The 16,522-nt window shown below is 40.4% G+C and overlaps 1 protein-coding gene across 1 annotated transcript in view; it reads right to left on the bottom strand.

Annotated features, from left to right (window-relative positions):
• CLVS2 (clavesin 2) overlaps window positions 1-657 on the bottom strand; it is a 47,051-nt gene extending 46,394 nt beyond the window's left edge. The window contains exon 1 of the mRNA XM_042825328.1: window positions 269-657. Coding sequence (XP_042681262.1) covers window positions 269-657 — 389 coding nt within the window. The remainder of the gene's footprint in view (window positions 1-268) is intronic.
• Between the last annotated feature and the right edge of the window lie 15,865 nt (window positions 658-16,522).

The raw sequence follows: 16,522 nt of genomic DNA, 5'->3' as shown, positions 1-16,522 counted from the left end.
GAAGGGGAAGCAGATGGGCATAAACCCCAAAGCACCTGACTGAGAAGAGCACCTGAGCAGCTCCCAAAAATTCAGAGCCTAAAGGATGAAATGGCTGAAGAGGTGCTAAGTCATCAAATACATTTCTTTTCTTCCCTTACCTCCAGGCTGCTGCCCTGCTCGTGTGTCCCACTGTCCACCCACCCACTCCCTCTGCTCTGGCACAGCTTTTCCCACACATGCCCCTGGGGAAGAAGGGATAAAAGCAGGCAGGTGGCCCCGCATTTACCTGCTCTGGTCCCAGTTGGCAGCAAAAAGGACGAGGATCTTCCTGCCATAGTGGTCCAGGTTGGCTAGCCCGCCAGGGAAACCATCCTTCAGCGCCTGTTTGATGCCCGGGTCGGTGGCCTTGAAGCTCTTGAACATGTCCAGGTTCTGCTGGCGGTACTCAAAGTATTGGGCCAGGAGGCGAAACGCCTCGAAGTGTTGAAACTTCCTGGCCCGCAGGAACCGTAGGATGAAGGCATCATCGGTGCGGAGGAAGCCGATGTCCGGCCGGGTGATGACCATGTCCCGCACCTCCTGGATGTCCTGGTGCAAGGTGTCGGGGTTCTCGTTCAGCTCCAGCCGGGCTTTCTCCAGAGTCTCAGGGGAGAGCCCTGCCTGTAAGTGAGTCATGGCGCTGCCCTCCTCCTCCTCCTCCTCCTGCTGCCGCCCGCGCTCCTCAGCCTCCCGCACGCCGGTCCCGAGGCGCGGAGCCGGGCACGGCAAATCGCCGCTCCCCGCCGCCGGGCCGCGTCCCGCCGTTCTCCGGCCCGCTCCGGAGGTTCCCGGGTCCCGGGGGCTGCTGACTCCCCCCGCCGGCACCGCGACGCCCCCGGCTGCTGGCGGAGCCGCGTTATCTCTCCCGCATAGCGCCCTCCCCGCGGCGGGCTTCTCCGGGCCGCATCTTCCCCGCAGCCTCTCAGCGGAGGCGCCGCCGCCCGCCACCGGGGACGGGGCTGCGGGCTGACGGCTGCCGCTCGCCCCGCTGCCGGTGCCGCGGAAGGAGCCGCTAGGCAGGGCGAGCGGAGCCGGGGGCTGCTCCCCCGGCCCGGGGGTGGCAAGGGAGCTGCCCTCCCCGCCGCGGCACCATCTACGGGAAATCAGCTCTCGCCCAGTTTTGGAAGCTTCTTCGTGGGAGGGAAAAAAAATAATAATAAAAATAAAAATAAAAAATCACCAAGGTAAAAAAAAAAAAAAAAAAAAACACAAAAAACAGGAGGAGGAGGAGGCAAACCGATTCTGCAGGTACTTCGCTGGTACCGGTGCCCAAGAGCGGGCACGGAACCCGCAGAAACGAACGGAGCCTCGGCCTGAAGGATGCTCGTTCCCCCCCTGCGCCCTCCTCCGCTCCACGCCCCGGCTCCCAGATGACAGCAGCCGGCGCGGTCTGCGCGGCCCCGCCTTGCGGGGACACGGACGGACAGACAGACGAACGGACACACGCCCACGCAGCAGAGCGCCGACAACGCCAGCGGACACCGCCCCCGCGGACAGGATGGGGAGAAGCGGAGACTCAGCCTTTGCCCGCGGCGTTGCGCGGAATTTGCGCCGGCGCCGAGAGCTGCAAGATGGTGGTGTTGCTGCGGGAGGGGCCGCGCAGAGCTCGGGGTGTCATCAGAGGCCTGTGTGCTGCCTCCAGCCCTCTCGGGGCGGCATTTCTTAACGTGCAGCGTTGTAGGAGTAAGAGCCTGGGCTTGAAATACAGCAGCCTTGTGTTTTGGCCTCGCATGTCTTAAAATGCATTGTGTTGCAATGAGCAAAAATACCGTGCTCCTGTATATTGGAGATGTCGGTGAGGAAAGATGCTTTTTTGATGCAGAAAGTTTGGGTCTGAGGTCAGATTTCAGGGAAAAGTTCCCGCTGAAGAGCATCTGACCTTTGTCTGAGGGACTGGACCTTTCTGATGCAAATGTCTCTGAAAATGAAGCGAAAGGTTCAGGGAAGCCTCCGCCGTGCTCCTCCTCCTCCCGCCGGTGGGAAGCGCAGCGCCTTGGTGCTTCTTTCCCGAGATGACATCGCTAAAGCACACAGCCTGAATTATTGAAAAGGCAGTGAAATCACTGATCCGTTTGCAGAGTGCAGATGGGAACGAGACCAGTGGGAAGTATAGGCTGAGTTCTAAGACAAATAAAGATACTCATAAAAACAATTAAATGGTGCCCTGCGTTTTCTGCAAAGCTTCAGGTGGAACATATGAGGTCAGCAGCAGGGGGGGCTGTTGGCAGCGAGTGTGGGGCTATGCCGGGAGAGGTGTCAGATGGCAAAATCATTACTCACCAGGGGACTTCAGGGAGGTTTTGTTCTCACAGTGTTCTATGAGATCTAACAGTTCTTCACCAGAAACCTTGTGCCAATACAGGTTTTACCTATTTCCTCACAGCAGCCCAATCTCAAAATACTTGCAATATGAGTGGCTGGGAGGGCAGCAGAAACAGTCCTTCCTGGGCACGAATGACATGATCTAAAGATAGGCCAGTGTGGGAGAGTCCCTATTTCTTCCATCCAGCTGTACCGTGTACTGTGGGATGCCACACAAGAGAGGAAGGAGCAGGGTCCAGCTAAGGACTGAATTGCTCTCTAGAAACGCCAACTCTTTATGGGAGGGGAAGCTGAGGGGAGGCCTCATAGCAGCCTATAGCTCCTCATGAGGGTAGCAGAGGGGTAGCGCTGAATTCTGCTCTCTGGTGACAGCAGTAGGAGCAGAGGAAACAGCATGGAGCTGTGTCAGGGGAGAGTCTGGTGAGTTTTAGGGAAAGGTTCTTCACCAGGGGATGGTCGGGCATGGAACACGCTCTCCAAGGCAGTGGTCATGGTTCCAAGCCTCCAGAGTTCAAAAAGTATTTGGACAACGCTCTTGGACACATGATCTGATTTTTGGGTGGTCCCATGTGGAGCCAGGAGCTGGACTTGATAATCATTGTGGGTCCCTTTCAACTTCGGATATTCTTTGATATTCTCTGTTTCCTAAGATGCTTCTGAAGTAGCTTCCTTACATCTATGTGGCAAATGTGCGGTTGGTAACTCTTTCTTAGAGTAGTCATTGCTCCAAAATGGTTTGTGCTTTTCTTTTTTTTTTTTTTTTTTTTTTTTTTTTCTTTTTTTTGTTTCGGTTTGTGCCAGTTTGTATCATTGTTAAGTCTTCCTTTTCCTTCACTCTCACTGTCTACCTGTATATTACTCACATATTCTTCTGAGTGACCCTTTCAGAGTAGCTGTTTCCATTTGCCATAGGGAACTGCTGACCAGGCTTTCCCTGTCATCATTTCCCCTTTCTAATGCTACTGCTCAGCCATTGCCTCTGTAACAAAGCTATAAAAGAGTAGGTCATGTGACAAGTGCCTCAAATTCACTTTGTGCCAGGCAGACTGTGGGCATTCATCTTGAAAAATCAAGCCCATATATGACTTCCAGTAACACAGTCCTTAATTTCTTTTTTCTTTTACAAAGGGAAACATACACACATAGCAGATTTTTCTCATGTATTTCAGTACATAAATGCAGTGAAGAGGGAAAAAAAACTGAGCTGGCAAAAATTATAATATTATAATTCTGAAATTACATAGGAAGTTACATCAGAAGATTAAAATAATTTTTAAAAAGTTAAGAAAATACATGGAAGTTCATCCGAAAACTTTCTTTTGCAATTATCTTTTTGTTTTTCCCCTTCTTGACCAAATTAATTGATTCCTCTCTTCACCCTTTCCTAAACAGAAAAAGCACACACACAGACACACAGACACACACACACACACAAGAAAAAAAAAAAAAAAAAAAAAAAAAAAAAGAAGGAAAAAGTGAAAAAGTGCAAAGGTAGAGGATTAAAAAAATCTAGAAGCAAATATGTTATTTCACCAAAGAAATCCCATTTAGAAGCTTCATTTTCAAAGAACAGATCAATTTCCGTAAAAATGGATTTACTGATATAAAAATTTCTAGCAAGTACTTCATCACATTAAAATGAAATTCAACAGCCAGTAACAGAATTTCAAGAAAACTTTTTTTTAGTGAATTCTGTAGTTGAATCATAGGTCAAAATGTCGTCATCATGAATGAAACAGTTTACACAGCTCTCTCCTGATCCGAGTGGATTCAGAAGGATCTCATTAAGAAAAATGCATGCAGCAAGGCAGCCTGAAGGTAGAGCAAATCAATGAAACAAGATTTTGGTCACATTCCACCCAAGCCACAGTTAGGGCTTATTAAGATGCTAACATTTAAAAATATTTTGAAACTTTGTGTATAAAAGCATGAAAGATTTGTTTTAAGTATAAACAACTTGGTAGGAGCAATAAAATTGTCTTTATCATCTAGAAGCAGATCTACCAAACCATTTAAATAATATAATGAAGAAATATGTGTTTTCCAACACGTCGTGCTACCTAAGTCATGAGGGAAAAAAAATGGAGCCTCTAATGCAGTTAAATGCAACATATTGATGGCACAGTGTAATGTATTTATTGTGCACATGCACTTTTCCCTCTGTGAAACAGCAGGGTATCTGAATAATGCCATTATGTAAATCTAAGCATCCTTTCACATTTTCTTACAAACTATTATTTTTCCTTGATATTTTTATAGTTACATTTTTCTGAACTAAAATCTGAGTTTTGCAATCCTACAAGCACTACAATTAAGCACCTGATTTGAAATAAAAATAAAACACAAATAAGGTACAAAGGTGTTTGTGTAGGTTGTACCAGGTTGCTGATTGGCATTCAGAACAAAATTGTATAACATCAGTAATAGACTGGAGCATTCAGGAACAAATATGGAATACAGGCATGAAACTAAAAATTTAGGTCACTCAGAAAGTCATGCCTCTTATTTATTTCTATAGAAACTACAAAGAGTATAATAATCACTTTGATAGCGAAAATTCTCGGCTACAGTGAACTATTTGAACATAATCATCACCATTAGCCATGCATTTTCACCAGTGATGAAGAAGAGCCTAAATGCCACGCTCATAAAAATCTGCACCGGCAGAGGTGACCCACTATTTCACAGCTGTTATGATAGCATCCTTGCTAGGAAAATGCTGCCCACACAGTCCATCTTTCATCAGGCTTTTATGATGGAGCAGCCATCATAAAAACTCAATTAAGACCAGTATTGATATTATTGATACCTTACTTTCTGTGAAGTTGGTTTAAGACTTTGGACAGCTCTTGCTGCCGTCTTAGGCTTCATTTATATTATCCTCAGCATCCTGCTCCAAGTATTACTTCATGAAAACGTGGGTATAGGATTAAGTATCCGAGAGCGTTTGTCTCATTTAGCTATGATATAGCTGAAGAGGTTAATAACATATTTGAAAGTACATAAAAACAGGAATACATGCCAGCATCCATTTCTCTTCAGCAAAGTGTTTGTGTAGGTGTATATAGTTAAGCACGTTCTTGAAGATTTTGAAAAGGGCTAAATATAATTTCAGACCTAAATGATGGCTTAATCAAAAGCAGATAAATTCAGAGTCTAGGTCCCATTTTCTGAAGTGATTTAGAAAGTTCATTTAAACATTTTAAGAGCACAAGAACAAGTATAGAGGTTCACAATAAGCGTCTTTATGGCTCCATAACATACCTTTACAATGGCGAAGCGTAGAAGACTAAGGGACAGTATCTGAGTTGGTGTTAAGTTCTTGAACTCCTGCTTTAATTAAGCAGATACATAGAAAGGGTCAAGATGCTTGACCTATGAAGTTCCTTCGTAACTGGAACATGGGAACATCTAGAACTAAGCTATGTTGACAATCCATCTGTAAATTCAAATGTTGACCAGCTGAAAAATTGGCTTTAGAAAGTAAACTAGTCATCTATGTCTTTTATTCATCATCATATATCTAACAACATAAGAATAAATAGCCCTACAGTAGACAAGTGATAGCATCAGACCTTAATCAGATAAATACTTCAGTATGACAAGCCTACTTTAAAAAAAAAAAAAAAAAAATCATGAAAAATAGAACTAGAAGAGTTTTTAAGAGATTTTCTAGTTTATCTATCCCCTATCCTGATAAATGGTTTTCTGAATGGTGTTTAAAAATCTCCAGCAGCTCTACAGCTTCTCTAGGCAGCCTGTCCCAGACCTTCAGTATCCACACCGCACATTTTTCCCAAGGTCTAATCTACCTTTCACCTGCTGCAATTTAGCCCATTGCTTTTTATCTTATCTACCGTAGACTGACAGAGTACTTTATTTTGTAGCTATGTTTTCTTTAATTTGGAGATTGCTATAAAGCTCAGGTAAAATGTCTCTCCTCTTTCTGTCCACAAAATCTCTGTAATTTGAATTTATAGCATTTGAAATGGGTGTGAGCAGGGCAGGGTATTAGCATCCTGGGGACACCATTTTGCTGGGCTTTCTTCTTCTATCTACTTACCATGCCATTTTTACTGTTGGAATAGACAATCTGAGGTCAATTTCTAGATCAAAAAAATGAACTGTGATTTAGAAAAGTCAGCACATCACAGGCAAATGATAAACAAAAATAAAAGTTTCATCTAGCATTAGACCACCACAAAATATCTTAATATCTGAACTTCTTTTTTTTTCTTAAATAGGCAATTCTAAGGACTTTTTATCAAGCAAGTTCAAATATTAATGTACTGTAAGTTAAAAGGTATCTGGCAATATAATGAAGTTCATTGTTATATTAATACTGCATTAACTGGAAGCAATGCAGTCATTCATTTCTATAAAAATTTGCATATCAGGGATATGTGAGAAATAAAAGCATAGGAATTCATAACTGAGCCAATAGTTCCAGTAAGCTTAGTCAAATAATGAGTTAGGACATTAAACATTCTAAAATTTAGGTACAAAATTAATACAGAATGTTGAAGATTGGAAAGTTTGGAATAAATGCTCATTTTATTAAAAATGGATAATTGCAGTTAGGGGATAAAATTATTCATTTTTATGCAAGTACAGGAAAGACGTGCAACTCTGCTCCAGATGATGGTGGTCTTTGCCTTGACTTTCTTGAAGTCAGTATCCAAAGTTGTGTTTCTAAGTAGAAGATGTCCTTTTATATATAACAACATATGCACCAGATGAGTGACAGCCGCATATGGATGTCATGTAGATTGAAAAATCCAGGCTAGTTTATGGTACTGATTACTAATGCCAGAGTAGCTACTAAATTCACTGCATTGGAAACCAGGTAATGTCTGTTCTGGCTGTGCAAATTAAGGTGCTTCTAACTTCATTAAGCCTCATTTAGCTTACAGTTTGGGAGGCTGAGCACTGTCGCATCTAGGATTGGATTCTTCAGATCCTGATGGGAGAGATGCTATCAGGTGGAATCCTGACCATACAGTTACTTGAAGAACTCCTTTGCCTAGTGGGGACAGGCTTTCACCTTTTCAATGTTGAATTCAGGGAAACTAAGATTGTCCAGCTTCAAAATCTCTTTTTGGATTTGGTTTTGGAGTTAGCTGCAACTTTTGTCTGACTGGATAGACAACAGTGCTTTGTTTTCATAAAGAATGGTCTTCTGTTGCTGATAATACAGCCTTTGCAGAGGTTTCTGTGGCTTATTACTGTACTCCCTGACTTATTTTTTCTGTTTGTCTAAATATATATCATGTTTGGAGCTCATTTTCTACCAAGCAAGTAAACATTTCCTATTTAAACTATCATATTCTGTTTCCCAGCTCCCGTTTCCTGATATTTTTTTACAATATTTTTAACTCCCACTTTGTCCACATGGTCAGAAAACTTTACACTTCTTCACTGTAAGTCTCTTCTACAGTTTAGGTGACATGGATGCCTGATGGTGTGCACAGCATCATGTTTTATCCTTAAATATGACTCTTTGTACCACATCATGTCTCTTGATTGAGACATATAGAAATTTTTTTGCTTTAATGTAGCATCTTTTTTTAGGATACTTTTCCCATGATATGTGATTTCATTACCAGTTTCATAAGTAGTTCTTAGTACTATACTGTTTTCAGCATTCTTTAGGAAAGCTTAACTCAAATAATCACAGAATCACTGAATTGCAGAATTGCAGGGGTTGGAAGGGACCTCAAGAAATCATCAAGTTCAACCTCCCTGCTAAAGCAGGTACTGTATAATAGGTCACACAGACAGACCTCCAGATGGGTCTTGAATAGAAGGAGAGTTCACCACCTCTCTGAACAACCTGTTCCTGTGCTCCATTGCTCTTACCTTAAAGAAATTCTTCTGTATGTTTATACTGAACTTCCTATATTAAGTTTTAGGCTATCGCTCCTTGTCCTATCACTACACACCACTGAGAAGAGCCTGGCCTCTCCCATTTGCTTCCCACCTCCCTTTAAATATTTATAAATGTTAATCAGGTCTCTCCTCAGTCTTCTTTTCCCCAGGCTGAACAGAATGGGGTAACTCAATCTTTCCTCATGTTGGAGATGCTCCAGGCCCTTAGTCATCTCTGTGGCCCTCCACTGGACTCCTTCTCTGTCTTTTCTGAACTGGAGAGCCCAGAACTGGACACAGTATTCTAAATGCGGCCTCATCAGAGCAGAGTAGAGGGAAATTATCACCTCCCTCAACCTGCTGGCCATGCTCTTTTTAATGCACCCCAGGATACCACTGGCCTTCTTGGCCACGAGGGCACACTGCTGACTTATGGCCAACCTGCTGTCCACCTGAACACATAGGTCCTTCTATGAAGAGCTCCTCTCCAGCACATTGTGATAACACCCCATAATATCAACAGGAATAATGATGTATGTGACATTGCCAGCTGTAAGCTGGTTACAACTACTGATATTAGTCCTCCAGTATCACAACACCATATCTGGTACTGTTTAGTCCCCACATCAAGACACAATAACTAATTTCTCACTGTTGACTTGGTTATATTCACTGATCAGCTGCTTACTTGGTATAATCTACAGGTGAATTCTTATGAACTTTGATGTCACCTTCCATAAGCAGAATGAACAAAATCACATGCCATCTATAAAAGTTAATTATTTTCATCTACCATTACAGTATAGTACTGTCCAGAAATCTTTACTGAAATACCCATTCTGATCTTAAATGTCAGAATTTATATGAATTTAAATGTCTGAGCTTGTAAACTTGTTTCAGTTCTGTCAGTCACCTTGAAATAGCAAAAACTGCCTGAAAGCAAAGCAAGTGAATAAAGCTCAGTCAGCTTGTTTTCCTAAGGCAAAACTTTCAGCTTGTTCAGGAAAATGCATTGGATCACCATCACAGTAGAAATACTTGTGTGGCAAGGTACTGTGTACAAACATGGACTGTGTTTGGTGATGCAGCCTAATTTCATTAGGATTTTCCATTATTCTTCCCTTCTTTGAAAACTTGGAATATCATCCACATATTTCATGATTTATTATTTTTTTTTTTTTCAGAATATTGTGAGGCATGAATAAGCTTTTTGCCTTTCTATTTTGATTCCAGTATTTTTTTTTCTTTTTCCAATTAAAGAATTCAGGGTATTTGAGAGCTTCATCTATTTACTAAGTCAAAAACAGATTGCACTCAAAGCTATCAAGTAGCAAAATTACCTTCTGCTGTTAACATCTTTCAAAATAAATGGAGACACTGAAAATCCTTAGACTAGAAGGGGCAGAGAGGGGGCTGTGTTTTCTAAACTTACCCACATGGCTTATGGAGAGCTTATCTGCACTTATTACAGACAGAAACTGCAATAGAAAATTAAAGCTCAGTCTTTTTGAAAGTATGGATGGAAAGAGTTCAACACTACCAACTGTTGACACATTTGTTTTTGGAAATGAAGTTAATTCATTTCCAAAAATGCAGCTACTGCTGCAGGTGATTTGATTTTATCACCTTAGAAATGCTAATTTTATACTTCATTCAGTCACTTAAGATTCAATTCAGCTGCAAAAGTACAGACATTCAGAGTCACTTGAAATGCCTTCAGCAATCACGCCTGAACTTCAGCTGATGCTCTGGAAGGCAAGGGTTGCCCATAGCTTTTGTGTTCCACCTGCCAGCCACAATATAGAATTGTATATTTACTTCCAGCGGCAGTTGATATAGGCTGGTTTAGCAATAAGGATCACTATATTAGCTTAAGGACCAGTACATTAGTTTAGCAAAAGGAATTAATGTGTGCTAGTTCTAAAACTTTCCAGTTTAGCTTTGCTTGGTATGTGAACAGTCTTGTTTTTCTGAATGATCCCTGGTTCACTGAAGCACTGAAGCCACAATAGAGTACTCTTATCTTTTATCTTTGCATCCACCAGGTGTAAGGACTTTTTTTTTATTATTTCATATAAGTTGTTTAGAGTTACAGTGTACCAAGAGAGAAAGTTGCTCATTATAGCATAAACAAGACATGAAGGTTTGCCAAATTGGGAGAAAATAGCTAAAGGTCTGCCAAGGGGCACTGGGAAGAAGATAATGACAAAGTTATGAGGATGAAATAAGGGGGAGATGACCTCCAAAGCTATTTTTTGCACATTCTAGAGGGGCAGTAGCATATATTCATGAGTTCTTGGAAAAGAATGAGTATGTACGCCAATGTATTTTGTATGTATGCCTTAACTGTTTAAATGTAGTACTTGAAATCTGAAAGCACATGCTTGTTTTGTCAAGTCACCTGGTAAATATCATAAGGATAAAGGAATGCTGGCTTTCTAACAGCACATTAGAGTTAAAGGGTTTCCTTCCCATTTTTTCAGTGACAAATTTAAACATTAGCTATCATTTGGTTGTTTTACTGTTTGTGAAACTATGATGCGTTAAGTGGCAAAAAGTACTCCTATAATCAATATGTTAATTACAGAGGCAAGCAACTGCTTTTAGTTTTGCCTGTGTAAGTGTTAGACCCCTTTATACCTAGAAAGTTCATGGAAAAAAAGGAGTCCAACATAAGGCGGTTGCTGAACACTTTTCACAAACTGAGATTTCCAAGTACTGTTTGATTCACACTGGATATTAAATAACAATCACTGAGGAATCATGGGTTCCGTATCTAAACTTCCTTCACAAAGGCAATGCAGAAGATAGGGGAGCAAAGAAGAGGTGAGGCACAAATTAAGGCACACAGAAATGCTCATAGCAGCAAGAGGAGTCCTCGTTCAACCTGCCCTGTTCAAGGAGAAATGCCAGCATCTGCTGTGGGTTGTTCTTGGTGAAAATGAGACCTCTGAGCAGAAGAAACGCACTTTCAAACAGCTAAGAGAGGTCTGAGTGTATTCTGTGTCTGGAGCAGAGGAAGTTCCGCACAAATGTGCGCAAGATCTTCTTTACGGTGAGGGTGACGAAGCACTGGAACAGGCTGCCCAGGGAGGTTGTGGAGTCTCCTTCTCTGGAGATGTTCAAGACCTGCCTGGATGCCTGTGTGACCTGGTGTAGGGAACCTGCTTTGGCAGGGAGGTTGGTCTCAATGATCTCTAGAGGTCCCTTCCAACCCCTACAATTCTGTGATTCTGTGATTCTGTGATTCTGTGTTGAAGAGAAGACATTTTGAATCTGTGTCTCTGTCATCAAATTGTAGATGTAGGGGGAAAAATGGAGTCAAGAGGTAACAATATGGTCCTGTAGATAAAAATAAAATGTGGTCCTTGTTTGACAAGTCTCTCGTATAGAATTCTTCTGAACGCAGACATTCCCTTATAAACTTTACCTTTCAGCTTCGTCCAGTGAATTATCTCTCTGAAGTGATCACGCCAAACCTATGAGTTTATTTGTTTCTGCATGTCAGTTCAGGGAAAAATATATTGCAGATTATAAAGTCTTGATGCACAAAGTCAGGGGGAATTTTCCTTCTGCCCTTGAGAAGTGTGGAAACTCAAACTTCTGCAAGTAAGGAAGAATATTTCTTCTAACAAAGGAGGTTGGCGTAGACTAACACAGCAGTGCCTCTGGCCTTAAAAATGCAAGTGAATCTGTAAAGCATAATGTCTGTGAGGTCAACTGTCTCACTGTTAATAGTGAAATAAAAATAAGCAATGACATACCGCAGTGCTAACTAAGAAAATTACTGCCAAGGAATTCGTAAAACTCAGGGAGAAGCAAAACTGACATCATCAGATGGAACAGATGAGTTTCCAAGATTTTGTAAAAAATACATAGACAATGTGGCTTAATATATAGAAAACACGCTTGATGGAGGAGCAGGTGTAGTTCTATAGATTCTTTGTCCAACAGGGTAAACAGCCTTAAAAATGAGAAGCATTTTGTAAAAGAAAGCACCTTCTACAGATTTGATAAAACTTATTTGATATTCCTACATCAAAGAAGTGTTAAATAAATCTTGAAACATCTCAAGTCCAAGTGTCATGAAGTCTTAAACTACCAGGACAACACATAATGAGTCCAGAATATGCTCAAATCTGTTGCAAGGTAATGTTAGAAAATGAGAAAGTGTATTTTGCGCTTCCTCCAACTTTCATTATATGAATTCATAGTCCATGGTATAGAGTTAAATTTTAGTTCAGCAGAATAGCACTCAGCTTTTTAACTGCCACAAATGCTAATGAGAATCTTTTGGGGTAAAACTCACTAATCTGAAACTTTACATTCAAAGGTCAGAGTCATCCCATGGCATTTGAAGACAATGGAATCTATTTTCAGGGTACTATTTATTCAGCCACAGAAAATCTAGCTCTTGAGTCTCAAAAGTCCTGCCAGTTACATTTATTATAATTTTTAAAGGGCAAAAAGCTATGCTGACTTTCAAAATAGCAAGAATCCAGACAGATTCTCCTTTTCTTTACAGAGGAAATAGCCATAAAATAAAGCTAAAACTGCAATAAACAAACAAACAAACAAACAATTAAATAGTGTTTAACAGTTATAAAATTGTGTGAGATACAGGCATGGTTTGCACCTGTTTCTGCTTGGTAAATTTGTTTCTACTGTGAAGTGTGCACCTGCACACCCCTCCCTCACATGTACACCCCTGCAAAAGGAAGACAGGAATCTCATGCTCATCTCAGTAGTATTGCATACACACAAGCAAAGTTTGGGATGTATTTTTATCACGAGCATTAACTGATCCTCCAAAACAGTCTGAGAAACACTGCTGTAGAGCCATAAGTGAACACAAATCTTCTTACTTTCAGAGCTGGATGTCTCCTGTAACTTGAAACTCAATGGCCACTTACCTGATTCTGAAGAACTTTATAAAACTGGCCTCAGAATAGTTGCAAAAGGCCTGTAATTGTTTCCTCTTCACAGAAGCACTTACGACAGATAGCTCCTGTTTGGTGGCATTGTTTCATGGCAACCCTCCTAACACAAGCTGGCTGGCCCAAGAGAATGGAAATCAGACATGCAATATAACATTTTCTATGACTTTTTTGTAATATTCTCCGAGATTCTATCCAGACAAAGATTTAATGCTGTTTTCTTCCTAGCTGCAGCAGCAAATTGGTTCTGTCTTTCACTTTTATGAAAGTTACAAAAATATTATTCTTCTAAAGAGACCTTGAAAATATCTGTATTGTATGGCCAGCTGCCATATTAAAATTTAAACATTTCCTGAAGATTCAATAAAGAAAAGTAGGTAACTGTATTTTCTTTTGCTTGTCAGGAATGTATCACTCAACACTAGGCACTGAATGGAAGAGATACTAGTGCTTATTAAGCAATTTGATAGTTGACCTTAAAGGCCATTTGACAATTGACCTAAAAGGCCATTTGACTGTGAACAATAGGTATCTATTAAGGATTTGTCACTGCTTTTGATTATATTACCAGACCCTTGCTTAGAAAGAGTCAAGAACATCCAGCTGGAGCAAGCACCTCCTTATGTTGTTATGTAACTCCAATAGCCTCAGAAGGATTATCCTTGATTTGCAGTGGTAAGAGATGAGAATCAAACCAAAGATTTTTTTTTTTTTTTTTTTTTTTTGAATGTTTGCCCCACCACGTGGCTATTTCAAACTGAATTTATAAAAGCCCAGTATGTTTTACTTAGGCATAAATACAGATTAAGGACAGTTCAGCATATGATTGTATTGCAAAGGGGTACAAGGGAAGATGAGGTGCAATAACTGGAGGTCTAAGATATTAAATGGGGAGACAGTGCTGAAAATTATTTCTTCAATAGACAAAGTACAAGTGGAAGAAGACTTCATCTATCCACTAGCATTCTTGTTCTAAAGGAATAGATTGTTTTGTTAAGTTTTGGATATCTAAAGAAATTTCTAGGGGAAAAAAAAAAAAAAAAAAAAAAAAAAAAAAAAAAAAAGAAAAAAAAAAAAGCATGGATTACTTAAGCCACTCCAGCCACCTGCTCTGACTGCTAGGATGTATTAGCTCTTCTTGCCAAGTAGGGACTATATCTTCCCCATTTTTACTTTGAACTCATGTCTTCAGTACTGCAAGTTATTTATATGACAAGTTTGTTCAAGTGGATTTTATTTGCGACTAAAGTGTTGAAAATAAGTTCACAGATGTTAGGAAAATCAAACCTAATTTTGCAAACCTGTGGAATGTTATACTTCATACAACAATTCTTTCCCATGCAAACTCCAGCTCCAAAAGATGTGAAATAAGTAACATCAATTAATTTAACACAACTCTTGCATTGAAAAGTGAATATTTATCACCAGCTTGTTTATTAACATCTACCATTCTCTTTTGCCTATACAATGTGTGCATACACATATCAGCATTTGTGGTAAATGGCAGTGAAGGCAGGTATCCAGAGCACAAACAAACATTGAAGTGAGTAGTTGCAAAACATCAACTCTTTGAAGTGAAGAATCTTTGTTTTAAAACAGAATCAACTAGAATGGTAAATATTCAAGGAGATGGGTTATCTAAATGTTGCAATTTCATTCAATTTTTATCAAAGTCGGTGTTTTGTCTTTGCAAAGATATGTTCTTTTCAGTGTGTTTATTCATATTTCTCTTGAACGTTACTACTTAGACTTAACTGACAATACAACAGAATGGTGAGCTTTGGCAATGACAGCAAACAGTTTTCTTCAGAAAAGCTCCATAATACAGCACTGGATCAATAACAATAGAAATGTTACTGCAGCAGTAATTGTAAAAAAAAAAAGCTTTTTTTTATCTATAACAGTACGTATCTGATCTCACATGCTTCCAGACAACTTTACTGAATTTGTATTTCCAGTACAAAAGACTCATCCCCTTGTCTCCTTAATTTTACAGGCTAATGGTAAGAACTTTTTATAGTTTTACAAACATGCATCATTAGATTGTTTTGGTACGGAAGACTCATGGTGAAAACCAGGGTCAGCATTCAGTCCACTGCAGTCAGTGAAAGGAGTCTTACAGATTTCAGCAGACAGTGCATCAGACCCTAAGTACTGATAATTCTCCAGAGTAGCTGTGAAAACACTTGAAAGCCAATTCAACCTATCAAGACTAAAAAAGCTAACAGGCTGCTTTCCCAGAGCTGCTATTTTCAGTTTATGCTGTACCGGGAGGTCATGGGATAGACTTGACACTTGGCATTTTCTTCTCCTTCTCTGTGTCTTTGCAGAATTACGCTTGACACCCTCAGGCTGTCACCGAGGTGTGTATGGAGGGCATAGCAGGAGAAATGCACAGGGAGAAAAAGAAAGGTGATTCCAGCAGACGACAGACTACTCTTAGTCCGTCAGAAGAATTTGCGCATCGAGTATTTTTGCCACCATTCCTGTCAGTTTCAGGTTGGCATCTTGGGAGTTTACAGAAGTCCTTGTCAAAATAATACAAGCAGAATTGTAGAAGGAGAAATGAAAGAGACATCACAAAAAGAGAGATTTAAGTTTAATTGCAAAACTGTGCTTTTCCATTCAGGGATTTTTTTCTGCTAGCCAGTTGCAAGGTGACACTTGACTCTTGTAGGTGTCCTTCAGCACAGCCAGATTACAGAAGCAGAGGAAAACGGAGGGAGGAGAATTTCAAAAGCTCAAAAGAGGAGTTGACTTCTTCCTCTGTGCAGGGAAATTAACCTTTCCTTAGAAAATAATCCCCGCAAGGATGCACCCAGTTCAGACTTCTTTCAGTTGTCCAAATCTGAGAAAGATTCTCTATTCCATAGTAATTTGATTTTACTCCTAATTTTAAAATAAAAAAAATTACAGCATATGTTGGTGGGAGGTAGTAATCATCTAAAAGAGCCAGAACTGTATAAATAACAAGGACCCTAAAAAAGGGATGAAGAAACTTTTAGAACAGGAAATGAAATGTTCTAAAAACGTAAGAAATGCTTTCTGGCAAACAGGGAAGAGGTGGATTCCTGAAAACCTAGAGACAATCTCAGACAAAAAAAAAAAAAAGCTGCAAAAGATCCAATCACATCAGTTTCTAGAATGAACTTTTAAGCTGAGCTTGGGGTTGTTTATTTGTGATCTTCTTTGCTTGCTTTTTGCAGTGCTCATCTATAACTATCCATCAGTCATTAATTCCTACACTCTCACTCATGAAAAAATTTTCCTCCACTCTTCTCTGCACTTAACATAGCTGTGTCCACATAATAACTAGAACAATGGGCTGTATGAAAATACTACTACAAAATTAATCACTGTAGATTTCCTCTATC

Source organism: Centrocercus urophasianus, unplaced genomic scaffold (genome assembly GCF_019232065.1).
Source record: "Centrocercus urophasianus isolate 14NV4802_14NV808 unplaced genomic scaffold, USGS_Curo_1.0 seq_10, whole genome shotgun sequence".
Lineage (NCBI taxonomy): Eukaryota > Metazoa > Chordata > Aves > Galliformes > Phasianidae > Centrocercus > Centrocercus urophasianus.
This window is presented reverse-complemented; position numbering and strand designations above follow the sequence as displayed.